The sequence below is a fragment of the Peromyscus californicus genome, unplaced genomic scaffold, assembly GCF_007827085.1.
Source record: "Peromyscus californicus insignis strain IS unplaced genomic scaffold, ASM782708v3 Scaffold_22__1_contigs__length_63687245, whole genome shotgun sequence".
Lineage (NCBI taxonomy): Eukaryota > Metazoa > Chordata > Mammalia > Rodentia > Cricetidae > Peromyscus > Peromyscus californicus.
Genome location: NW_026294525.1, coordinates 35938850 through 35966315, shown reverse-complemented (window position 1 = coordinate 35966315; position 27466 = coordinate 35938850). Strand labels below are relative to the sequence as shown.

Below are 27466 nucleotides of genomic sequence, written 5' to 3'. Positions count from 1 at the left end.
GAGGTAAGGTTGGCTGGTGGCTTTCCCTATTTCCCTGATCTAAGTAAGGCTCTCACCCCTATATTTGGCTCTGCGTTTTTTATTTAATAAGACCATTTAGAAATTCGTCTACAGATTTGCCCATTTTCAAATGCTTGTTTTCAAAACAAAATTCTCATCCAATGCTTAAGAATTAAAAAGACACATGGGTGGGAAGTAAAATATTATCTTAACCTAGAACTTCCAAGTCTACTTTGTCTTTAAGGTGATAAACACTATTGCTAATCCAAGGGTAGAAACTTACTGTGTTTTAAATGTACAAGAAAATTGACCCCAAAATTAAAACAGAAAAATACAAAAGGCTGGTTTTCTTTTGCACGTCCATTTGTATTTTCTCACATAGTTTGTACAGAAAACTCCCTTTGGTCAGGAAAATGTTTTATATAGTAGCCACAACTGAGTTTATTTTGATTCAGTGAGAATGGGAATGACATGGCCTAATAGAAATTGACCTAATAGAAAATGCGGGGAAATGGCTCCTGCTTCTTTGGGTAGCAAGCTCTGTAAGGGACAGAGTTCTGTGTGGGGCTGCTCTCAATTCCACTTCCTCCTCACAGCCAGGTGGAATAAACAAATCCTTCCTTACACCTTGCTTCTTTGAACAAAGTCCCCTCCAAAACAAAAGATTGAGATAGTATTCATCATAAGTATACATTTTAAATATTTTTGCATAATGTTTTATCAGATTGTTTTAGGAAGTCACACTTTAGTCAAATGAAAAATTACTTATGATTATAAATCATTGATGATTGTAAGATTATAGTTATTCCATGAATTAAATATACTAGTTTCCAAATGAAACAATGTGAAAATTTATTTTGAAAAATGTTAATGAATTGGGCATTTCAACACCCAGGCAAAAGGTATATAATTATTTGATAATTTTTTTATCGTTTTTATCATGATCAATTTTATATAGAAGCATTTCTGTTAGGCCAGTTTTAGTCACTAGTTATTGTTAATTTTTTTTTAACTTTTCATATGCTCAAGAAAAGCATACAAGATGTTTTTTGTCTTAAGCTGCTGAATTTGGAAGTGTCTTTTATGCAGCACTGCATAATACAGCAATGTGACTACGAGAAATTTTTAAATTATTCATGTAACTCATTTCTATTGGACAGAGCTAGTGCAGATTTAATAAAAACATTTACTAACTATATGACTTTGGGCAGGTTACTCTGCCTCCCATTACCTCGAATGTCTCATCTGTCAAATGTAGATTGATTCTATAACTTACATATAAACACACACATATTCAGAACACTGTCTGCCACACCATCATCTCACCTCCATGGAGTGTGGAAAGATAGCCTAGAGCATGGGGTAGCAAGGGATATGCCATCTCTAAGCTTTACTTTCACATTTCTTACAGACCTTCTGTCTCCTGAAATAGGATTCCTTCACAGTAATACAATTCATAGACTAGGATATAAAAATTCAAGGAGAAAAATTTCTTCAATCTAGCCTTGTAATTTTAGCAGCGGTTTTATGGATGGATCCACTGCTCTGCTTGAGCATATGGTTTAGAGACACAATGTAAAAGGCAAAAGATTTATAAAATTTCAAGGGAAACCAGAGCATAAGAGATACAATGTACAATTGCTATTTGGGAAAAAAACATCATTGTTCATCATAAAGATGTAGGGAAACATTTTCTTCCAGGGTATTTCTCATGACTAACCAGGAGATGTTTGTTATTCACACTTCATCATACCACAAAGGAGGAATAAATCTTTCTAGAAAGTAATCTAAGAATTTGGATCCTCACTATAAAGCATATATGATGTGATTTACCAATCTATGGGGATAATGCAATCAGCTACCACGGATCAGGATATATTTTTGTTGTGTTTGGCAGCAACAGCCAAGTTTTTGAGCTCAGCAAAGAGAGCTGTCTTCAAAAAGAACAAACTGTGCTTCTTGGGCAGTTTGTTTATTCCCACAGAGAAATGGAATATTCACTTTTTATCTTTTAATGTCTTTGAGCATTTGGGAGGTGACAAAATAGAGACATATGGAGACGTTATGTTATAGGATGTGAACTGGTGTGTATTGAAAGTTTGCTTTCCTATCTACCTTTCAGCAAAAAAGATTTGCACCTGTTCCCTAAAACTGTCTCTCCTAAATCTCTGTGAACCTTTCCTGCCTTGACGCTTGCTGGAACCTAAGCTTTTAGAGGCCTGTCTGCTACACCGTTCTTGGCACATATGCCAGTATCTTTTCCCAGTGGATTTTATTTATTTACAAATGAAACCTTGTGGAATCCATTCATTGGGTCTCCCCAGAAGGTTTCAAACACTAGCTGAAATTGAGTATCTGTGTTTAAGTATTTCAACACATTTCAAAATGATGAAGCAGGAGTATCTAGAAACTGCTTCCTACATAAAACAACAAACTGCTTCTTAGAAGAGGGATTTTTTTTTCAGGACTCTAGAAATTAACTGGAGTTGGAGCAATCTCAGAAGAATCCACAAAGGTAACTGAACCTCAGGAAGTGGAGCCAACATGGTGTTTGAGCCTGCTACGTCCCCATTCTCCCAGAGTCCTCATCCAAAGCACCATGGCAATTTTGAGAACCAGTAGCCTGAAAAATAATGCTATGGAAGGATATGGCTGATGCTTTTTCAATCCCAAATCCAGAAAACTGCAAGTATTTAGTATATCTAGTAACTCTCTGGAAGGCCACACCTAAGAGTCATCTCTGTTTTACTAATTTCTAGTTCATTCCGTGACAAAAAAAATTCTCCTGAAAGCATTTCTCAAACACATTCTCAGCTGCCTGCAATGGCAGGGGAGAACAAGGGTATAACGGAGCAGTCTTTTCAAACCTGGGTATGTGCGCTGTCTTACGGACACCAGGATGCTTCAACAGAACCGCAGAGAATTTAGAAGGCCATATACTCATGTACAGCTCTGCCCATGTCTAGGATTCTGTGCATAACCAAGATAAACCTTGGAGACCACAGCCTCCCGGTCCTGTTTTTCTTTGAGGCTGTACCTGAACAGGCTATACCTGAGTTGTGAAGATACACCCCAAATAAAGGCAGAAATCATTCAACAAAAACTGAAGACTTGTAAGTTTCAGTTAAAAAAAAAAAAAAAAAAGGACTATCAGTTGTCTACAAAGCAAAGCATTCAGTAGCCACACATGACAAAGAAAGTGGACTTCAGTAAGAAAAGAATGCCGGCTAGGCGGTGGTGGCGCACGCCTTTCATCCCAGCACTCGGGAGGCAGAGGCAGGCGGAACTTTGTGAGTGCAAGGCTAGCCTGGTCTACAAAGCGAGTTCCAGGAAAGGCGCAAAGCTACACAGAGAAACCCTGTCTAGAAACAAACAAACAAACAAACAAACAAACAAAAACCAAAACAAAACAAAAAAAAAAGCTAAACAACTAGCAATAAGAAGCGCCAATGAAAGAAGGACAGGACAGGACTTTTAGTGCGTCTACATGCAGTTCTTTGAAACATTCGGATTTTGGGGGTGGGTGGGATAACATAGGAGTAAAGGCGCCTGTTGCTGATCCAGGTAACTTAAGTTAGATTTCTGGATCCATACAGCAGAGAGAGTGAACCAGCTCCTAAAAGTTGTCCTCCAAACTCCACATGATCACTGTGGCACGTATGTGTCCCCCATAGGCACTCACACAAAACAAACACACAAGAAGGTATTAAAACATTCCGTTTTTAGCAAAAAGAATGAATCAGACAAAAAAGAGCATGGGGATGGGGATGGGGAATCCATTGAATACACTAGAACCTGTGCCTGAGGAAGCCTGGACAATCAAACTAAATAGAGAAATAATTTATGTCAGTTACTTTAGATTCAAGGAAATTGGGTATATAGAGATAAAATCATGAGAATGCTGTCTTGCAAAACCAGATAACTGGTCACAGTTGTAGATATCTGTGTTGGCTCAAACTGAGGTACAAAGTATGAAGAAGACAGAAAGTGGATGTAGCAATAATATCTATCAGATGCAAATACGCACAGAAAGAGGAGAATCATCGTAGTATGAATAGAGGCAGAGAAAAGCACAGATGAAGAAAAACTCACAAAACCTTCAAAGTTGGATTTTTTTGAGTGAATATCTGTAAGACACTCAAATTAATTAGTCCAAACTATATTATTATGGATAAAAACGCTACTTGCAATCTTCAGGACAAGCACTAAAACCAGCTTAAAAGTCTTTGTTTTTTCAAGTTTGGATTCCTAAATGTCTATGAAGTGTGTGAGCTCAGAAGTCTAGTCTGACATTAAGTGCACATCTGTGAATTAGGAAAGAAGCCTGGGCGGAAAGTGATGACTGAGTGTCTGCAGATACAAATGCCAATGAAATTCGGTGGGAGAGAGAAAGCCACAGAGGTACAACCCAGGAGACAAGAAGATAGAAAACCACTCTCAGGAAGTCCAAAATACCCACCAAAAAAAAAAAAAAAAAACCCTAATTAACCAGCTCATGAATGACTGGAATTTTGTGAAAGCCTACCTCATGCAAGGCAAGGATGACAACACCAGCCTTTCTAACCTTCCACTCCAGAAGAGGAAAATACCCATCTGCACGAATGCAGCCCACTGTAGCCATCCTGTCCCACTACAGGTGAGGACAGGCTCTTGTGAAAGTCACAGTTCAGAGGCACAGGCTCAGTGCAAGCATGAGAACTACAGAATTTACCTCCTCAGCCTGCACCTTGTCATCATGTCACCATGGGAGTATGTACCCCAGCAGCTGTCACTCATGTCTGGTTATGAAGAAGAAAATTATAATGCTTACACACTCAAAAAGAAACACGCACTCTGGTGAAACAAAATAAGCACCAGAGTCAGGCTCACATATTTGAATCACTGAGACAACAGATGCCTTTCATGGGCTGGCTGCTAGATTTGGTCTCAGCCAGAAAAAAAAAAAAAAAAAAAATCTCATAATCTAGAAAAACAAGGAGGAAATAAAACAATGTCTTTCAAATCCCAGAATATTCAAGAACTACGAAAAACAAAAGGTACAAAATATTCATAATGGGAATATCAGATAAAAGAACAGAAAAGAAAGTTGAAGAAATAATGAGAAATATTTTTTTTTTCCAAATTAACGTTAGACATAAAAGCAGATTCAGCAAAATCAGAGAATGCCAAGCAGGGCAAAGGCCAAAAAACTGCATCTTAGCATATGATAGAAAAATTGTAAAAGAATTCAGGGGGATGAAACATTTATGATAGAGCAAATAGGCATGGAATCTACTGAAACTGTCCAACAAGAGAGAGGAGTGAAATTCACAAAGCATTTAAAGAAAACGACCAACTGACCTGATTCTGTAATTAGCGAAATTGTCCTTCAAAAATGACAGAAAATCAAAAATGTGACTGATAAAAATCAAGAAACTGCGCTGTCAGTAGAGAATTGCCTCACAAAGAAAGTGCTGACACTTATTCATTGTGTGTACGCATCTGTGCATGGATACGTGTGTGTGCACATGTGAGTGCATGTCATTCATGTGCATGAATGGGAGTGTGTATATATATGTGTGTGTGTGCACATGTGAGTGCATGTCAATCATGTGCATAAATGGGAGTGTGTATATATGTGTGTGTGTGCATGGGCATATCTGTGCATGTATTTACACGTGTGTGTGTGTGTGTGTGTGTGTGTGTGTGTGTGTGTGTGCATATGTGTGAGTGCATGCACATACAGATACATGAGCTGATGTGTATACGTATGTGTGTGTGTGTGTGTGCATGGGCACATCTGTGCATGTGTTTGCAATGTGTATAGGTACATGTGTCTATGTGTATAAAAAAAGACACAAAGAAACTCTCCTTTAAGAAACTAGAAATTGAAGCAAATATATCGAATAAATGAAAAAAATTAACTTAAAAACAGGAAATCAATAGATAAAAATCAACAAAACCAAAACCTGGCGCCTTTAAAAGATGAAGAAAATAGAGTAACATTTAGCTGGAGTAGCGAAAACAAAGAGTAAGTAGACACGAACACCTTAAATCAAAACAGACAGATCCCTTTAGATCCTATGAGAGACACTGCAAGTGTGGTAATGGACCACGTGAACAAGCATGCTCTCACATCTTGCTAACCTGTTTGCAAAAGTCACTTTCTCAAAACACAAAATCTGCAGAAACTCACCAAAGAAGAAATAGGTTCTCCCAATGGACCTATATTTATTAAAGACATTGAATTAATAATTAATGAGTTCCAGACCTGAAAATGCCATGGCCAAATGGGGTTCACTGCTAAGTTCTTCCAAACATTTAAGAAAATTATGACGTATCTTATAATTTTTCCTAAAGATAAAAACAGGGGGATACTTTCTGATTCAATGTAGGATAAGCCCAGCACTATTCTAATGCCAATATAATAAGAAAAGAAAACTATACATCAATATCTCCCACTATTATAGATGTAAGAATCCTCAAAAATATCATCAAATTAAATCATACCCTAAGGGATTATGCTGCACAATCACTGTGTTTTATAACTAACGCAAGAATGCTTTGACATTTAAAAATTAATTAATGTAATTTATCATATATAGAAGCTAAAGAAGAAAAATCATATGATCACACCAATAGATAAATAAAAAGCATTTGACAAAATCCCATCCCCACTGAGGGCAAAAACAGTAACACAAACCTCAGCACTTTAGACTACAAGAATACTTGTCAACACACTGGAGGGCTTGCTAACTAGAATGAGGGGGATAGCCACCATGTCCTCTTTAACCTCATTTTCAACATTGTGCTGATCATCAGTGGTAGAAGGCTGAAACAAAAGTGTCTTTGTTCACAGATGACACATTTGTTCGTGGAGAAAATATTAAAGCATCAGCAAAAATAATCCAAGATAGTCTCTAATGAAAACATCCCTGAATAAAAGGGCAATTAGAGCAAGGAGAAAAAGTTTTGTTTTGTTTTTAAGTAATTGCTTTTATAAGAAATAGTCAAGCTGAATTTGAAATTTAAAACATCCCATGAATATCCTCAAAATGATGAGCCGGCAAGATGGTTCAGAAAATAAAGGTGCCTGCCATGAAATGTGATGACCTGTGTTTGATCCTCAGGATCCACATGATACAAAAGAGAATTAATTCTTACAAGTTCTCCTCTGACCCCTACATGCACAGCTTGGCATGGGTGAAACCTCCCCAATAAATAAATTTAAGTGTAGTAAAAATTAAAATCTCTAAATGCAATAGGTATAAAATATTAAAATATATATTACTTCTCTATGAAGAAGAGTATAAAATTCTGATAAAAGCAAAACTGTGTAAATGAATAGAGTAATGTTCTATATTTATGGCTAGAAAGTTTCACAATTATAATGAAATATCAGTTATTCCCAACTATATCTGTAAGTTATAAATCCAATCAAAATCTTGGGTAGTTATTTATGAATATTAACAAAAACTGAGTTGATGTGGAAAGGCAAAGTACCACAGAATAGGTAATGTTTTGAACAATAATAACAAGTTCAGAAGAATGTTGCTACCTGACATCAAGACTTATTATCAAGTATCAACATACTTTGATACTTTACAGAGGAAAGTGGTGTTAGTGAAAGAATACACAGATTGACTAATGTGACACAATGTGGAGCACAGGAATGATTTCAGAGAAATACAGCCAATTAAAGAGAGCAAAGGAAACATAAAGCAGTAGACATATTCTTTGCAACAAATGATTCTAGACCATTGCATGCAGAAAAGTGAATACAGGCATAGAACTTACACCTTACAAATATTAACTCAACATATATAGAAGGCCTAAATGTGAAACCCCAAAACACCAGGTAACAGTTTAAGAGACCCTAGATGACACTGATTTTGGAGATGAACTTTAGGTATAATCATAAGACACAATCTAGAAAAGAAACAAATGGTAAGCTAGACTTCATTAGAAATGTGTCCAAAAATAACACTATCAAGACAATGAGAAGAGAAGCCAAAGATTTAAGAGAAAATATTTGCAAAATCTAAATGAGATAATAGGTTTTTATTCAAGATATACAAAGAGTTTATAATGTAAGAAAACCCGTAACACATTTTGGATGGGCAAAAATCTTCAACAGATACTTCACCAAAGAAAGTATGTAAAAATATGTCCATTATTACTTTTGTTCCATCTGAGAATTTCAGATTAAAACAAGACATCGATACCCTAGATGTGCATGCATTGAATGACCTAATGTAGACACCGGTAGAGCCAATTCCTGGGGAGAACGTGGAACAAGATTGCTCATTCATTGTTCATATAAGTAAAAAAAAATGACAAAGTCGTTTTGCAAGATAATCTAATACTTTGTTAAAATAAATATACTATTACTACATTTACTATGTAATCTAACAATCATAGTGAAGTGTGTATGTATGTGTGTGTGTGTGTGTGTGTGTGTGTGTGTGTGTGTGTGTGTGTGTGTGTATGGTTGGTAGGTTCATTGGTCAATATGGTGTTTTGGAGACTGGGTCTCATTATAGAATTTTCTAGTCAATTTTGTTATGAACCCAAAACGTCTTTAAAAAATCCAAAGGAAGTAAACTGGAATGCTAGAAAATACCCATATACAAAAAGTAGACAATAATGAAGAAGAAGAGTAGAAAACATGAAAAAGGGGGCAAAGTAATGGTTATAAATTCTTTATTGTCAATTATGATAGTAACTAAAAGTGGATAAACAATGATTAAAAGGCAGCTTGGCATGATAAAAGAGAAATATCAAAGCATAGGCTATTTGTTACAAAAGCCAGACTTTAAATTTAAAAACGTAAGTAGTTTGAGAGTAAAAACGGTAGAAGATTGACTACGTAACTAGTTGCAAAAAAAAAGAAAGCAAAAATAAAGAAAATTGGAATAACTATTTTAAATCAGACAAAATATAGAAGAGCATGTTGGTGCACACCTGTAATCCCAGCTCTCAGTAGGTTACAGCAGGAATTTTGTAAATTCAGTGCCAAGCTTAGCAAGAGAACAAGACACTATTTAAAAAAAAATCAACGAGTCAAAATAAATTTTAAAAATTGGATCAAATTTATCGTTAAAAATGTTATTAGTAAAAAAGAAGGTTATATGATGTTAAAACAGATTCTCCACTGAAAACTGGTAACAATTATACATATAGATACATATCCCCAGACATCAAAGTACATTAAACAAAAACGTATAGATTTTCAAGGAACTATATAATTCAATAATAATAATAATTGTAGTATTTAGTATCATAACTTCTTTTTTAATACATATAAGTTATATATGGTTTGATGAGCATGTTCTACCCCTCACCCTGTTCCACTGGTCACCTTTTCCTGTTTGTTCCCTTTTCCCCTAAATATCTCACTTCTACTGTCATTTAATAACTACATACATGAATCCAATAATAGATATGTTGTTATGAAGGCTCAACCAGGAAATGAGTTGATTTGAACACCTCTATAAATGAACAAGTGTCTTTAATGTACTTCTATAAGAAGAGGATATACATTTTTCTATATTGAGTACATATTTATAAAATAAGTCTCAGTATATTTGTAAAATTCACATTTCAGAAAGTATGTCCTCTAACAATTGAATTAAATTAGAAATCGGCCACAAGAAGAACTTTGAAGAGTTAAGCAAATAAGACAGGATGCTTTAAAACACCTTTGGGGAATCTTCCTGTTGTTTAGTGTCTTCTAAAATGCGTTTATTCCATATTTTAAAATTGTCATCATAGATGTCTTTTACTCCCTTTGTTTGGTTTAGTTGAAAAAAATTTTAAGCTGTGATAAATGTGATGGAATTAAAAAGTTTCTAAACATCAACAGCAAAGAAAACAATTCAGTAATGAGACAATTCATGAATAGAAGAAAATCTTTGACAGCTACACAGAGGATTAAAATCTAGAATACACAAAGAACTAAAAAAAACAAATCTAAATTCCACTCAGTAAATGGGACAATGTCACAATCAGAAAGCTTTCAAAAGATGAAGTACAAATGATCAATGAACACATGAATGAAATGTTCAAAATCCTTAGCTATCAAAAAAAAATACAACAGCATTGAGATTCCATCTCCCTCCTGCCAGAAAGGTTATCATCAAGAAAATAAATAACAAATGCAAATTTTAATTGTTCTAGCCCTATGGAAATCAATATGGAAGCTCCTCTGTAAACTAAAACTAGGACTGGCATATGGCCCAAATACATCACTTCTAGGTATATGCCCAAAGTGTCTAAGTCAACATACCACAAAGATGTTGTCACCTGTATATTTATTGCTACACTATCCACAGTAGGCAAGTTACAGAATCATCTTAAGTGTTCATCAACAGATGAACTGATAACAAATTGTGCTGGACATGCACAGTGGGGTATATTTTACCATGAAGAAGAATTAAATTGTAACATTTGCCAAAAGACAGACACAGCTGAAAGACATGACAATATTACACGTTTTTATTGCTCAGTTATTTGTGGATCCTAGAATTTCACACAGATATGTAAAACTATACATATATATATATGTGTGTGTGATATATTATATTCAACATATGTATATTATATATGTATTTATATAGAAGCAAGAGTTGGGGAATGAATGGGAACAATAGGAAAGGTGAGGAAAGGGAAAGAAAGTGAATGTATTCAAAGTACATGATATAGTCTATGAAGTGAAGCCCATCACTATGCAAAATGAACATATGTCAATAAAAATTCCCATTAAAATATTATAGGAATTTTAAATTTTAAAATATAATCAGAGTTTAAATGAAAAATTTTTAATATGGAATAAGCATATGTTGCTGTGGAGATTTATGAAAATGCCTTCGATTCTGATCATTTCCCCAGTGATATTAATGAAGAAACATTTATATAGGATTTTGAAGTATGTTTTGGAAGAAAACATTCCCCAACCATCATTAGTCACCATATTCCTCTATTTTAATTCTGACCCTTGTAATAAGAGCCACTTGTAAACATGTCTTTAAACTTTTTACTCAATTAATGAAAAAATATCATGCTAACTGGCAGCTCAAAGGAAGTTCCAAATAATCATAACCTAAATTAGACTTTAGTCAAAAGCCAAATGTTTCTACTAGTCCAGTAAGACACTCCTTTGCTATCTGAAGATTCTGAACCTTTTTAAATAAATGAATGTTTAGTCTGAACATCTTGTTCTGATGACTGAGAATTACAGCAATAAATGATTTCACTTCTGCTCCTAGTCACCTTGTTATCTCTTAGATCACACTAGTCCAACAAGCACAGAAATAACTTCAATTACATATGAATTGCAATAAGTACAATAATTAAAGCATAAAAATATAGTGATTTAGGCTAGGTCTGGAAGCACATGCCTCTAATGCCAACATTTTGGAAACAGGGGTAGGCACTCTGTGTGAGTTTAAGGCCTGACTCCTCTACAAAGGAAGTTCCAAGCTAGCCTGGGTTACATAGATATATGAGACATGTATATGTAGAATATATGTGGAAAGAGAGAGAGAGAGAGAGAGAGAGAGAGAGAGAGAGAGAGAGAGAGAGAGAGAGAGAGAGAGAGAGAATTACATCTAAATTTGCACTGGTTCTCAACCTCAGGTTAGTACCACCATAGAAGTTTTGAGAAAACTTCATGACCAGACTTCAACCAAATAAATCAGGATGCCTCATATGTCATGACTTTCTAGTCTCCCTAGAGGAGTTCACTGTGTAGCCATGTTTGAAAACTATGTTATGAAAGATCAGGAAGGCTATAAAAGAATAGGCAAGCTTTTGGTTCAAAGGGACAGAGAATGGCACTTGGAAAAATCTTCTCCTAAATATATCTAATTTATTTTTACTCTCCAAACCTCAGGTTAATTATCATATTCTCTGAAGAGCATTTTTGGACTCTCCCAATGATATCCATAAGAATCCTAATAATAGTAATATAAGTTATCACTATTTTATATACCTTGATATATTCCAGATGCCATAACAAGCACTTTAATTATGTTTTAACATTATCCTTCAGACACTAGGAGTCAAGTAGTAGTAGTAGTATTTCATTTTACATTTGGTAAGTAAATAACTTGTCAAGGTAACACAACTAAAAGCTGGTGGAGTTGGCAGTACAGCTACCAAATCTATGTGCTGAAACATGACCTACTGATCCTATGTAGCTCAGGTATATATCAATACTGTGAAGCACATTACATTATAATGCTTTTGTGATTTTTCATTCACTACCCATTTGCTCATTCAATTGACAGGTGTTGAGTTTATTCTCAATGTACTCGATGGTGGAAATATGAAGTCTGGGAATTAGTAGTGTAGAGCACACATCAACAAATAAGTTGACTGGCCACCTTCTTTTTATATTAAAGTTTTTGTTGAGTCAAAACCATGGTCACTGGTCGACTGGTGTGATAGCTGTAGTGACCTTCATGTCACAAGATTGTCGCAGGGTAGTTCTGACAAACAACCTGGCTACAAGGCTTTAAAATGTGATTTATAGGAAGTTTGACAGCCCATAGTCTAGAGAACAAGACAAGTGAATCACTAGTGACTACCTAACGATATGCATGCTGTGGGACTTACACCGCAGGAACATAAATAAGAAATACATATCTAAGGGTAGGATGGAGGGCAACCAGTTCCTATAAGGCACGGCATTGGAAAGCTGGATAGAGTTACCTAGATAAAAAGGAGCAACCAGATCAGTAAGATCCTGTGGGCAGTGAGGCAATGAACTAGAGTAATTGTTAAAAAAGAAAATAAATAAAGTAGATAGGTTTAAATGATGCTAATTAGTTTTATGCCCCTCATGAAAATGTAGTTTTGACTTTTTTTTCACTTTTATCATTTTATTGGAGAGGGATATATGGGCAGGTTCTTGTTATGTGGTCCAGATTGTCCTTAAAGTCATGATCGACCTGTCTCAATGTGCTGGGATCATAAATATGCACTACCATGATCAGCTAACAGATTTACTGACTCTCGTTAGAACATCTAGTGATGCACACGGCAAAATGCATTCCTAGGGACTGGAAGTTCTGGTATGTTATCACAAAGTCAGATGACTAAGGCTAATAATTATGTCCTGTACATTTCAAAGAGCTAATAGATAGGTTTTTTACATTTTTCACCATAAGAAAAAATTAAATAATTGAGACTCTAGAGGTCTGTAGCTTGATTTAAATATTATGTATACATTCATGAATGAAAATATCACATTCCTTCATTAATATTGTGTTTATGTTGCTATGTATCATTCAAAAATAATTTTACTTTAAAGACACACCAAACACTTGTAAACAGTCATTTGTTAACTAAAGTGCCTAGTTCCCATATAAAAAGGCCTTTTGTAGTTCTTGAATTGATTGACCTATAAAAATTCTATCTTTTTCAACCCACCCAACTACACAGCCTATCCCAGGCAGTTATCACCATTGCAGACTTGCAATCCCAGGCAGGATAATCTTGAGGTCAAGGCCAGTCTGGTTTAGTTAGTGAGAACCTGTCTCAAAACCACAGCAGCAGCAACAACACCAAAAGCAGTATGAAAGTTGTCATTTTTCTTTGTTTTCAATTGTTTTGATTACATATGACTATTAATAATTTGTGAAGTGGTTACAATCAACTGTACCTGGAAAATTCATGGGCAATTCAAAGGGCTTCTGGGATGCCGAATCTCTAGTATTATCTTCACAAATTTCAGCCATGATCTTCTTAATTTTGAGACCTGTGATTTTAATCACTTCTCCTGTTGACAAACAGCATTCGTTGCCAAACATTTCATAAATAGACCCTGAAAAGAAAGAAAATAATCTTTTTTTTAAAAGGTTAAACAGTGAAAAACAAAATCCATGTCAAGAGCCTCTCATAAAATGTCTTCACTCAATTCTTCCCTTAGCCACCTAATAAACAGGAATTAAATCTGACTCTCCCAAAATGTACACCATGTACCATGAAACATTGGATTTTCACTTTATCCACTGGGCAAAGTATAAACAATCTTATTTTTCATTATTTTAAATGAATTTATAGTTTGCTCATCACCTTTATCTCATTTATCCAAGGTCAAACCACACGCAGGTCTCCCGCTGCCGGGATTTATGGCACATTTTTTCCAGGTCACAGAATTAGGCCTATATGAGTCAACAGCAATTTGAGTAAGTACTGCAAACAGGGCTATGATACAATCCAAGACCCAAAGACAGACAGGCTTGTGCACCAGGGCTTCATACTAACAGCTCCCTACTGATTTTTCAGATCTGGTTCACTTCATCATCGTGAATTTAAGTCTCCTTAGCCATTTTTATCTGTTGCTTTTTGACAAGCTGGAGACAGTGCTCAATACCTTTATGGCAATAGGTGGCAGAGCAGCCCAGCAAAACAGAGCAGCGTCACTGTGGTTCACGATTTCAGCCTCCTTCTTGACAAACCTCTCATCCTGGATACGAACGTTAAGGTTTTCATTCATTTATTTTCTTTCCATGTCTCCCAAATAGAAGGAGAATGGGCAGTGAAACAATCAAACTATGAACATCAGGGAAGATGAGGTCACAGTTCTGAATAGTCAGCCCTAGTCATAAAGAGAACAACTCAAGGCAGCTTCTCTGGACAATGGCATCACAAATGAATGGTAGCTTACAACTGGCGTAAGGAGCATTGTACATCCCTCCATTCACGATGGCTCAAAGCTTCTTGATCAAGGTAAATATACAGCTACGAGGACAAAATGCTAGCTCTGTCTGCCTTCTGAATTTTTCTCTTTTGAAAAGTAAATTTTCTATTTCCATTTTTTTCTTTAGTGCCCTCGCAGACTCTGGTCTGATATATAGGTATAGGTATAGATATAGATATAGATACTATAACCCTCTTATGGCATTCATGGCTTTCATAAAAGTTTATAAAACTGGGATTTAACCCAGTTCAAAACACTCTATGACTATATCAATGTCTCAACAGGTAGCATGATATAACACAATCAAAGAATCTGAAGGTACTTGACTTACATAGGGAAAATTTACAAAGCAGCACAGCCACCTCTAGGCAACCTAGGAAAACAGATATTCTGACCTTCTTTGTTCTTCCAGAGTACCTCTGTGGCCAGATTTTACCGGAGCCCAAAGAACAAGAGAGAGGCTAACAGTCTCGTGGAGGTGAGGCTCCCAAGCCAAGTGGAAATGGAAGTCCAGCATGTGACCATCCTGTACTGAGAACATCAGTCCTGAGGATCAGCTTGTCCGGTCCTCAAGCTTTGAGTATCTGATCCACAACACCCATTTGCTTTCTCACACTGTTCTCTTAACTATTTTGTTCTTGTACCTTCATTAACCTGAGTACATAGAGTTACCAGTCTCAAGTCCTTTTTTTTTTAATAAGCTGAGAGACAAAATAAATAAAGAAATCCATGCAACATTTACTGTCAGTGAACTAAGAACAGTTATATGCTATGATAAATCACATGCTAACATTTTATACCATTACCATTATATCATCCTGTATTTAATGTTTTGTGAGTTTGGTTTTTATTACTCCCAATTCTAGTTTAAGGTTCACTAGAAAAAAATATGATTACAATATATCCAGCCCCCCCCTTTTCTCTCAGTCAGTAACCTAAGTGTCTTAGGCCTTGTGAGTGGCAGTAGGCATCAGGGATAAATGTATAGTCTTTTCCCTCGGAAGCATGTTCCTGCAAAGAGTGGGAAGGTAGGCAGACCATTGAAAAAGACCAGGAAGAAGCCATAATGTAGGAAATGCAGAGTGTTGTGAAGTCTCAGAAGCATTTCATTCTGTGGGAAAGAGCAAAGGAGAAGGCTGGTGTGGACTTTAAAGGAAGGGTCACATAATGCAAAAATGGGCAGAAGCAATAGTATTAAAAAGGTCCTCAGATATAAAAAAAAAAAAAAAACTGACACATTCTGGAAACTTTAAGTAGTTTCTTGTGTCTAAATCATAAAGTAAAAGAAGTGAAGTGTTTTTTAGTTTAGTTTTGTCTTGTTTTAAGAAGGAATAGGTGGAAGGAGTCAAAATTATATAGTTTTTTATTAAATGTATAATGCACAAAACAAAGGTCTGAAGTAACTTTAAAGTCAGGGAATCTACATTTCCAGTTATCAGGGTCCCAGAACAAATACCAATTTAATAAGAGGTCATTTGTACTCTAGACATTAACTACCCAAACTGTGGTCCACCGTGTCACCCGGGAGCTTGTTAGAATCTTGGCCAGAGTTGCTGATTCAGAACCTGCATTTTTAACAAGCTCCCCAGATGATTAATAAGTACATTAAGGTTTGTAAAGCACTGGTCTGCATGTACACAACTGAAACAACCTGTTTTGATATTGTGGCAAAACAAATCAGAGGAACATGGGCCACCCTCCCAGAGAAAACCTTGGGTGTCACTGAGGTGGGGAACAGGAAAAGGATTTGAGATATGTAAATGTTAAGGAAAGATTGTTTTTCTTTATCAAGTGAAATAGGACATAATTTAACTGAACACCTTGTAGCTGAAAGTGTTGCTCTTAATTTCTGTACAATGAGTGTCTATTCTTCCATATGATTTATAGCCAACTGAATGGCAGAAAATGCCATCTTCTTTTACAGGTTCAAAAGGATCCAAAATTCAAAAGACAAATTTGTGCAAGATTATATATCAGTTTGTAAGGGCGAGAAGCCAGAGAATTCTGTGACAATAAAATTACGAGTTCTAGCCAACACATTAAAAGTTTCTAGTCTCATCCTAAGCATCTTTCTCTCTCCTTAAAAATAAAAGGGAAATTCACTTCTTTTATTAATATTAGGATAAGAACATCATGCAAATGCTAACAGAAAATTCCTCTTTTAACATGTGACTACCATTTTGTTTCTAACCAGGAAACTTCTCTCTCTCTCTCTCTCTCTCTCTCTCTCTCTCTCTCTCTCTCTCTCTCTCTCTCTCTCTTTCTCAATGTCTTGTGTAGTCCAGGCTGGTCTTCAACTCATAATGCAGCCCAAGAAGTCCATAGACTTCTGATTTTCCTGCTTCGTGTGTCCCAGGTGCTGCCACGCACAGTCAACATGGTGCTGGAGATCCACCCCAGGGCTTTGAGCATGTGAGGCAAACACTCTACCAGCTGAACCACATCCTCACCACTTCTGTACTTGAAAGGCTGCTCAGGGGCCCCCAAAATGAAGAAGTTGTGTCAGTGAGAGATAACAAAGCCATATAGCTAGCTACTTGTAGATCCCTGAATCGGGCAAGTTTCCCCTTACTTTGTTCTTACCAATATAATACCTCCTAAATATACTTTTCCCTGAGTTTTAATATAATGATGAATTTTAAAAATAGGCAACTTCCATGAGCTCAGAATAAACACATATGTGTGATTGCTTCTTAAACTTTTGCTGAGATGTGTGTCTGAAGTATGTTTGCTTATGCACAGACATACATATTCAAGTAGTTTTCATTCCATTTTAACCAGGAGACATGTATTTTGAATATGCAAGTCTCAAATCTATTAAATCTTTACAGACTGATTCTTTCCAAGTCAGAGCATATGTATTCAGGATAATGCCAAACATCAGAGCAAACTGGAACAAAGCAGCCTGTTTTCAGTGATCAAACATTGCCCCTGAAGGCTGTAATGAAAGAACCATGTGCCTTTGAAATCACCTTTTCTGTAATGCTACTTTGCTCGATAAAAACGACACATTAATATCCTTTTATAAGCTCATCCCTTGCTTGACAATTCATATAAGAAATGCTATGATCACATAGGAACAGCCGAAACGATTGGTTCTATAGACTTCCATTTCTCCTCAAAGTTGAAAATGTTTGGCAGTCAGGAAAGAGGAAGCTCCACTGTTTATAGGTTTTTCTGCTCAGTGTTCAAACACACCATGCCCCAAACTGTGCCTGTCCTTCATTCCTTTACCTCCTCATCAACCTGTCCCTGCTCAACTGACCCTGAAGATTCAGCTAACACTCGTCCTCAAAACCTCCTTACATCCAACCTAAAGAAATGTTCATTCCCTCCTGTGTAACCAGAAGTTTTCCTGTGTCCCACCCCGCCCCACAGTCACTCACACCCAAGTAAACACACAGAGGCTTATATTAATTAAAACTGCTTGGCCATTGGCTCAGGCTAACTACTAACTAGCTCTTACACTTAAACTCAGCCCATTTCTGGTAATCTATATGTCGCCATGTGTTCTGTGGCTTTACCTATATGCCATTACATGCTGCTCCCTGGATGGTGGGCTGGCATCTTCTGACTCAGCCTTCCTCTTCCCAGAATTCTCTTTGTCTGCTTATCCTGCCTATACTTCCTGCCTGGCCACTGGCCAATCAGCATTTTATTAAACCAGTGTACAAAAGCATTATCCCACAGCACTCCTGTGTTCTACTAGCACTTTGTACACACTTCCTCACAGACCTTTGGAGATTATCATCACAGCTTGAATTGGGGCAATTTCTTTTTATTATTGACATCATGTACATTTGGGGATTTATTATGATTTCCTAGAAAAAAGACAACAAGTTAGCTAAATGTACAAACCCTCCCCTCCCCCACCCCACCCCTGAGAGCTACTATATAGTTTTTGTCCGTACTAGATCCCTCGTGAATGTTTTCATTACTAACCTTTACTGTAAATGTTAACAAATTACAATGATTGTAACTGTCTTTCTACATCAGTATGTCTTACTCAAGGGTTGGTGTGAGGTGTATTTTCTCTTGATGTGTTTCCTATCAAAGAGACAAGCACATGTCAGATTACCAGGCTACTTTTTAAGGACTCTAAAGAATGTAAAGGGCAGATGGTTCTTTGATATGATTTCTACTTTTATTTTTCCACATTAGTTACAAGGGATTGAACCTATGGCCTTATGCGTGTTGGGTAATGCTGTGGGCCCTTTGTACACGGTGTGAAGATATAGTGCTGCGATGGATTTAGTCAAGAGCTGAATTGCCAAGTACACAGGAGCTATAGGCGAGACTTCCAGTCAGAGAGAGAGGAAGTAGGAGATGAATGTAGGCATGGGAGAGATGCCAGGAGACACAGAAGAAGCAGGATGAGTGGTGCATGACAGAGCATAGACTAATAGAAATAGGTTAAGCTATAAGAGCTGGTTAAAAACAAGCCTAAGCTAAAGCCATGCTTTCATAATTAATAACAAGTCTCTGTGTCATTATTTGGTAGCTGGCTGGCAGGGCAGAGAAAGACTTGTCACAGGGTAATCATTCCACAGCTGGGCTACATAGCCCTACCCAAAAGTGTTTTTTTTTTTTTATTTTGAGACAGGGTCTCACAAAATTGCCCTGGCTGGTCTAAAACTCACATCCTCAGTATCTTGAGTAGATGGGATTACAGGCATACACCACCAGGCTTGACTGCTACTTTCCATTATATTTGGTTGTATATGCTGGACTTTGCAGTGGAGCTCATGTGAAGATTTGTGATAGATATGGATGTATTAGGAAGTCTTACCTGAAAAATATGGTTTCTAGTATATGACAATGTATAAGAGAACCATACTGGTTGCCTATGGGTATATATTTTTGCTCCTTGTAAATATGTTGATGATTCTATGGTCAAGAACAGTATACATTATTAGGAAGCAGCATATCCATAAAGGAAGCCTCTAAGTATGAAATTATTATATTAGATATGTATCCCTAAGCATCATGTTTGATAGACATTAAAGATATTATTAGAGAGAGCTCTTTGATTTTTTTCTAGATAATTCACCATATGAATGAAGCTTAGAAGGAACTATGACTGGAATAGATATTTTTTATGGCCAGCCTTCTACAAAAGGATATTCCTATCTACTCCAAGACCAAGACAAATTCTTTCCCACCATCTGAAGAATCTCCCTAAAAGTAAATGGACATGTTGTTCCAGCACAACGTTGAAATCACTGGGTACATGAATTAGCGAGCCCGTTGCTTACCTAGCAGTAGAATAAGACCCTGACTTTCCTCACCCCAACATATCAGTCAAAAGGGTAGTAAAAGTAATGACAAGTGCTCTCAAAATTATTAGTGAATGGTCTCCACAGCCTTGAAGAATATGGAATTCTCCTAGTTAATTAAGGGTTAAAATATTATCCAGGAAATGAAGCCTAAAAATAGAAGTGTACAAGACATTGCAGTGTATGTAGGCAAAGTTTTGAAAATCTGGATTTGGGGCCGAGGTAGTGGCACACACCTTTACTCTCAGCACTCAGGAGGCAGAGGCAGGTATATTTCTGTGAGTTGAAGGCCAACCTATTCTACACAGCAAGTTCCAGGTCAGCCAAGACTACATAGTGAAACCCTCTATCAAATAAAACAAAATAAAATCAAATCTGAACAAACAAAAGCAATGAAAGACCTTATGGATTGGAAAAAAAACTGAACTTTAATAGAAAAAAAGAAAAAAGATTAAAATGTTAGTAGGACCAGTGATTTAAAAAAAGAGCTGAATTTTCTGGCTAAACTGAGTGATACAAATTCAATCATAAAAATTTTACTTATTGTACTAATTGGGGAGGAATAATTCAGTTTCTTAAATGGCAAAGTCTGTTAATTTAACATAATTTTAAAGACTGAACTACAGGGTTTGCACATGCTCATTATTACTGATGCAGTCTTTGAGCTCTCTATGTCAATGATTGCCACAGTAAAAAGATGGAGGAGTGTTCGGTATGAAATGAATATTTCTCCTATATAGTCCCAAATCCTTTTGTATTCTATGATAATGGGACAGATTTGTAGTTCTTCATCACCTGATATTAGTGTTGAACATATATCCCTACATTTTACTCAAATTTCAAGCTTTTTTTGATAAGTTTTTTAGGAGTTGGCTCATTGTTTTCACAAGGATTTGGTTTCAAAATGGGTTATGACTATTAAAAGCCTGCCTACGTTTTATAACTGAAATGTTAACCAAAGCTACTATAGACCAAAAGTCATAAAGCTGTTCTCTACTTCTCACTTAATGAATATGAATGTACTGGCTATGTTGATTTTCCAGGGCCTCAAATGTACTGTAAAATGTACACACAATACATAAAAGTAAAGCTTTACCATGGTATACATTTCCCAAAGGTTATTAGCATTAATAAGGCACTTAATTGGCAATTATGCTTGTGAATTATACTATAGAAATCAAGAGTAAAGTTTTTAGAAATTTTTACAGGCATTTTGAAGACAAGGTTCATTGAAATAACTAATAGAAATTAGTATTTTGTATGTATTTTCCTCAATTTTTGTAATTCATTTTAATTGCAGTTTATCAAAATACAAGTGTAGAGTGGACTAGAATAACAAAATAAATTGAGTCTTCACCATAGAGAAGCATCTCTTGAGTATTAAGTAGAAGCATATGACTATAGCCAAACAGGGATACAGAGGTAGTCTCAAGAAGTTCAAGAGTCAAAAAAGAGACCTAATACATAGAGAGTTCATTGTAGTTGTTAACTTGTATCTCTTGGTGGTACCAGCAGCATAAGTGCTCTGATTATACACATTTTAATCAACAGGACAGTAATAGTTCTAACTGCAAATTATTACAGTGAGATTCTGATTCCCACATTGTTCTCTTCTGAATTGTATTGGACATTACTTGGATGCTATAATGCATGCTATATGTATTTATATAGTCATGAACAGGTTTGGCCAGTATTCTCCATGAGTGAGATGACAAACATCTGTAGTATATTCCACCACTTGGTCCTACTATCATGATTCAGTTATTACACATTTTCAATGGACTCAGACATGGCCTAATAATCATCTTCTACATAAAGTTCCTGGTGACCCTCCATCATTTAAAGATTGCTTACCAAGGATGATTTATCTCCAGACAGGCTTGCTCTCTGATTTGACTTGTTTCCTTTAACCTCTTTTGGATGTTATTTACTTTTGAAGATTGTAATCCTTGGGCTAATTTGCTAGCAAACTCTTTATCAAAAGAAATATAGCAAAAGAATATAATCACCCATTCACCCATTTATTCTAGAGCAGTTGTCTACACTAAGGCATAAAAATCTACTTTGATAGTGACCATAGATTTATATAGCTTAAAGATAGCTACAGTATGAAATTAAATCTAAAAATCTGTTGAATTTTAACATCTCAATGTGAGCTTGTAACTCAAATACAACCTCATATTACTAAAGTACTACCATGATAACTCTACAATCACAGTTCTACTGAGTGACTGTTCAAACTATCTCTGAATCTGTTCATTGAAGGAATTCCATTTATTTTAAGTATTTAAACAGGAATAATTTATGGTGACTTGTTTTATTTTTTAGTAATTCTTGTTGCTAAAATACTCTTCATTATACTAAGAATCATTTATGTTCCTATAGGATAGGCATATAAACTCTTTTAGCCCTTGGGATAATATAGAAAACAATGACTTTAAGTCTTCCACATAGAAACTTTGAAATGTTTAAAGAAGGCTGTCACCAGTTGTCTATTCCAAAAATGAAAGTTGTCAAACCCACTGGGGATGTGTCAGAGGTTTGGTTCATTGTAGGTGGCTTACTGGGTAACTATTTGAACCATATCTTTTATGAATATGAAGGTTGTCTTGGAGGTTTACAATATGACAATATGGTAGTACCTTGCCTTTCAGAAATATGTGTGCTTATATTCCTAGAAAGGAAGTTAAAAAGAAATACTAAGAAGAGTCAGTCATTTCAAGGCAGCCATTGACTTTGTCAGTTGGGATGATTAATCTTCACAGTCAGCTTGGAAGAACTGAAATTGCCCAAGAGACACCCCTCTTGGTGTTTCTTTGAGGACATTTCCAGAAATATTTCACTGAGAAGGGAAGACTTGGCCTGTGGTCTCCCAAATGAATTTGTTAATACACTCAGAAAGCTAGTTGGGCACACTCATCATTGCTGTCGCGCCCTCCCCCATGCATCCCCTCAAAATACTTCCTTCCCTGAAAACTACTTCTTGTCAGGGATTTGGTCACAACAATGAGCAATGTAATTGACACAGCAACAAATAGCAAAAATAATTCCTATAGTTAAAAAAAAAACATTAAAATAACTGAAAGCCAAGTAGTAAATTCAGAAAAACAATATCTCATCAGCAGCCAAATTCTTCCTCTAAGTACATTCCTCTGTTAATGCCTAAGCATGAGGATTACCCACTCATGGAAGGTAACAACATTTTTTTTTTTTTTTGTCATTCTTTGGTTGTGAGACTCAAACTTTTTGAATGTTGGGAAATCATAATCTTGAAAGTATCATTTTTATTGAAAGATAAAAGTTTTTTCACAATTACCAAAATCTTTTCATGTGAATGTAATGATAAAAAAATGGATGATTATTACACGATGCATTTTAGTCCAAGAGGGATGCAGCATGTACATAAAGGGATTTCTTCCAATGCTGAAAAGAAAATAGGACAACAATTTCTCAGTTGCAAAGAGAAAGAAAATAAATACAATACGCCAGTTTTTACTTCAAAAATCAGCTCTTGCCGGGCGGTGGTGGCGCACGCCTTTAATCCCAGCATTCGGGAGGCAGAGCCAGGCGGATCTTTGTGAGTTGGAGGCCAGCCTGGGCTACAGAATGAGTTCCAGGAAAGGCGCAAAGCTACACAGAGAAACCCTGTCTCGAAAAACCAAAACAAACAAAAAAAAAATCAGCTCTTTATGTCACATCAGGAAAAGAAATGTTTTGGAGATCAAAGTTTCTGTGCTACAAGACGTTTCTTACTGTGAGAAGTAAAGCCTAGGTCATGAGGAAAAAAGTCACAGAATTTATCTTTTGCTGGTTGATTGAGAAGAGAGCAAAGGATTCTGGTCTCAGAGTTTGTGGCTCCGTGGCTGAGCATAGGGCCATGCTACAGCCTCAATGCTGAGCTGGTTTTAATGTCTCACTCCTCTCTCATTTAGAGAGTTCCAGTTTCCCATGCACTCACTTCATGTGTGTATTAGAGTGATGGCTTTAACTTGATGAAAAATATTGCTTTATTGATCAGATATTAGTTGTGGAACATTAGGGTTTGGTTTTCAAAATGACTAGTCATTCATAACAGACTCCCAGAAAGGCAATGAGAAGGCATATCTGCAATGCTACCTTTAATTGGAGATGCGGAGCATTGAAACGCTTGACAGATACCGTAGGTTTTATCGCTCTTTCTCTTCCTTTTAAAATTTGATTTCCGCCGGGCGGTGGTGGCGCACGCCTTTAATCCCAGCACTCGGGAGGCAGAGCCAGGCGGATCTCTGTGAGTTCGAGGCCAGCCTGGTCTACAGCGCGAGATCCAGGAAAGGCGCAAAGCTACACAGAGAAACCCTGTCTCGAAAAAAACCAAAAAAAAAAAAAAAAAAAAAAAAAAAAATTTGATTTCCTTTCTTTTGTAGATTCTGATTCACTGACGTTTTTCATTGGTTTGTTTTGATTAAACACAAAGAAGAGAAGGTTAGAGGCCTAACATGTCCTCAACACAAGGAAAATTAACCCATGTGTGGTGACACACACCTGTCACTTCAGCACTGGGGTGGCCGAGGAAGGCAGATCACAAGGTTGAGACAAACCTGACTGAGATAGACAGCAGGAAATTGTGTTAAGACACAAAGCAATAGACATACATATGTATGTGTGTATATATATAAATATATATATACATACATATATGCTATGTAATTTTATAAAGTACAATGCTCATTATGAGTTACATAATTACATTTTTTATAGTTTCAATTTATGGAATTTTTGCAGTGATTAAATCTAAAGTAAACTGATTGGCAACATCACTTAGCAATTTAATTTAGTTTTGCAGATCAAATTTTTTCTTATAAGAATTTTTCTCATTGTATCAAAGCCTACAATAAATAGAGTGTCTATATCTTTGGAAGAATGATAACTCTTTAAATTTGTTATTCAGATTAATGAGAAATTTGAAATGCATTTTTATGAGACAACGTCCCGCTACTCTGTCCAGGCTGCCATTGGATTTATATTCTTTCTATCATAGCTTCAAAAGTAGCTGGGATTAAAGGCCTGGAGCATAATACCTGACAGGAAAACATACATCAAAAATCTAAATCATATTTTAAATGTTAAATTTCCCTTTCATGAAAGAACTGTCCTGTCTCCATATTCTACCAAAAATTTTAAAGAATGACTAAAGCTTCATACCAAATTGAGTTGGTAGCTGGATTGTGGAGGAATTGTCCATATCTGCTCTTGTTAAAGTCTCTTTCTATCATGGAGAAGCTAATACCTTCTAATTCTGAACATTAACTCAGAATCTATATAAAGGAACAAACAAGAACAAAAGATATATTTCCTTTTTTTAAAAAAAGCTCACATTGTTGCAAACTGGAGAGAAAAGTCATACAAATATACAAGGAAAAAACATTAAGGTAGAGAACATAGGGAGACATTAATATGTGGAGGGGGAAGGCAGTTTAAGCAGAAGGAGGAGGAGTGAGAAGAGATAACATGAAGAAAGTTTGAAAATGTCATAGGAAAACTGATTATTTAATAGGTTTACGTGAACGTATACATACAATATATGCACATACAGATTTTTTTATTGTCCTTTAAGACAAGACATTTGGGGATGGGAGAGGTGGTGCCACAATTAAGAGCAATGGCTGCTCTTGCAGAGAACACCGTTTCAATTTCCAGAACCCACATGTTAACGTGCAAGGATCTATCATTTCAGTTTCAGAGGATCTAACATTTCTTCTGGCTCTTGTGGGCACCAGGCACACATGTAATTCACAGACATGCATGCGGGCAAAACACTCATATACATAAAAAGGCATTACAATAATTTAAAAATAAAAGCAAGAAATTTATATAAATAATATAAAATATCAACTGGCTCTTAGATCTTACTAAAGAATTCAGAGAATTTTGTAATGTATAATGGATACACACACACACACACACACACACACACACTTAATGGAGTTAGTGCACAGGGTAACTGTCTAAAAAAACTGCAATGGAAAGCATCATAACCCTCCCTTCAAATAGTTGGTTGGTCAAGGAAGCCTAAGGGACCTCAGAAACAATGCAGACTTTTGCCATTGTCTAGGTTGCTTCCTAGAACTTGAGAGTAAGACCCTATTGATTAAGAAATCACAATTTTTTTATTTTTATTTTTTGTTAAGAGATTTTCCATTTATTTTACATACCAACCACAGATTCCCCTGTCCTCCCTCCTCCCTCGCCTGAGCCTTCCTCCCTAATCTACCCCCCATTCCCTGACTCCCCATGGGAAATCACAAAATTTAACCACGGGACTTGGAGAAATTGAACTGGAACTTATGTGGAGGCATATTTCCTGAGGACTGTATCTCATGGTTTCAGAAGGTAATGCACAGGCTACCTAAGAAGAGGAGAAATCAGTAATATTATTGTGGTGGCTTGAATGACAATGGCTCCCATAAGACCATATATTTGTGTGCTTAGTTATCAGGGAGTGGAACTGTTTGGGAAGAATTAGGTGTGGCTGTGTTGGAGGATGCATGCTTTCCAGCACCATGCCTGTTTGTTTTCTTCCATGATGATCATGGACTAACCCTCTAAATCTGGAAGCAAGCCCCCAATCAAACGCTTTCTTTTCTAAGAGTTGCCTTGGTTATGGTGTCTCTTCATAGCAATAGAAAAATAACTAAGATGCTTACATAGTTGTATTGCCTATGAATCACAATGATAACTGACCTGGCAAGATATCCCCTATGGTGCAATTGTGGTACTTTTATGTTGGAGGTAACCAACCGCTGTCTAATTGGATGTAAAACTCAGTTAACTGGAAGCGGTTCATGCCTGGTACTATAAACCTAGCTTACTACCCGTGGTTGGAGAGGTCAAAGACCAGAGGAGAATCTACTAATGCTATTTTCCTAAGCCAATATAATTTCTAACTATATTATAAATACTTATCATTATAACCACAGATAAGTGAAGATCTCAACCTTCATAAAACATGCTTCTTCGTGCAGCAGATGAAAACTATTACAGAGATCTACCTCTGTTCAAAATACAGAAAATAAGTGATTATGGTGTGCACAGCCTCCATTGGGACATCTGCACTGTCATCTCTACACTTAATGCTTAGAGAACATTGAGTAAGAGGAAGCAGAAAGATTTTAAGAGTCAGAGGACCACGATACCTGCTTATAGTGCCTTCTGGATGAGACAGGGAAGCTGCACCCATCAAATCTCAACAATAAGGTTGCCTAAACGAGACCTGCGTAATGACAACTCTGGTGAATATGCCATCATTGATGTGGAAAATTCCACAAGCCCCAAGCCCTAGAGGAAGACATACAGAGAAGCAATGGCTGCCGATAGAGGAAGACTCAATCTTCTACAGGAAAGAACTCCCTGATAGGTTTGTCCGATCCCATATAGTCATCCCTAAACATGTACATATGAGCAATACTGAATGGACTCAGTCGGTTGTGTATGTGTGTGTAAGGGTGTAAGTGTATGTAAATTAAAA

The 27466-nt window shown here is 36.4% G+C and overlaps 1 protein-coding gene across 1 annotated transcript in view; it reads right to left on the bottom strand.

The window, feature by feature from the left end:
- The window catches only part of Themis (thymocyte selection associated), a 187622-nt gene that overhangs the window by 128937 nt on the left and 31219 nt on the right, over nucleotides 1-27466 (bottom strand). Inside the window, exon 2 of the mRNA XM_052750638.1 lies at nucleotides 13646-13807. Coding sequence (XP_052606598.1) covers nucleotides 13646-13807 — 162 coding nt within the window. The remainder of the gene's footprint in view (nucleotides 1-13645; nucleotides 13808-27466) is intronic.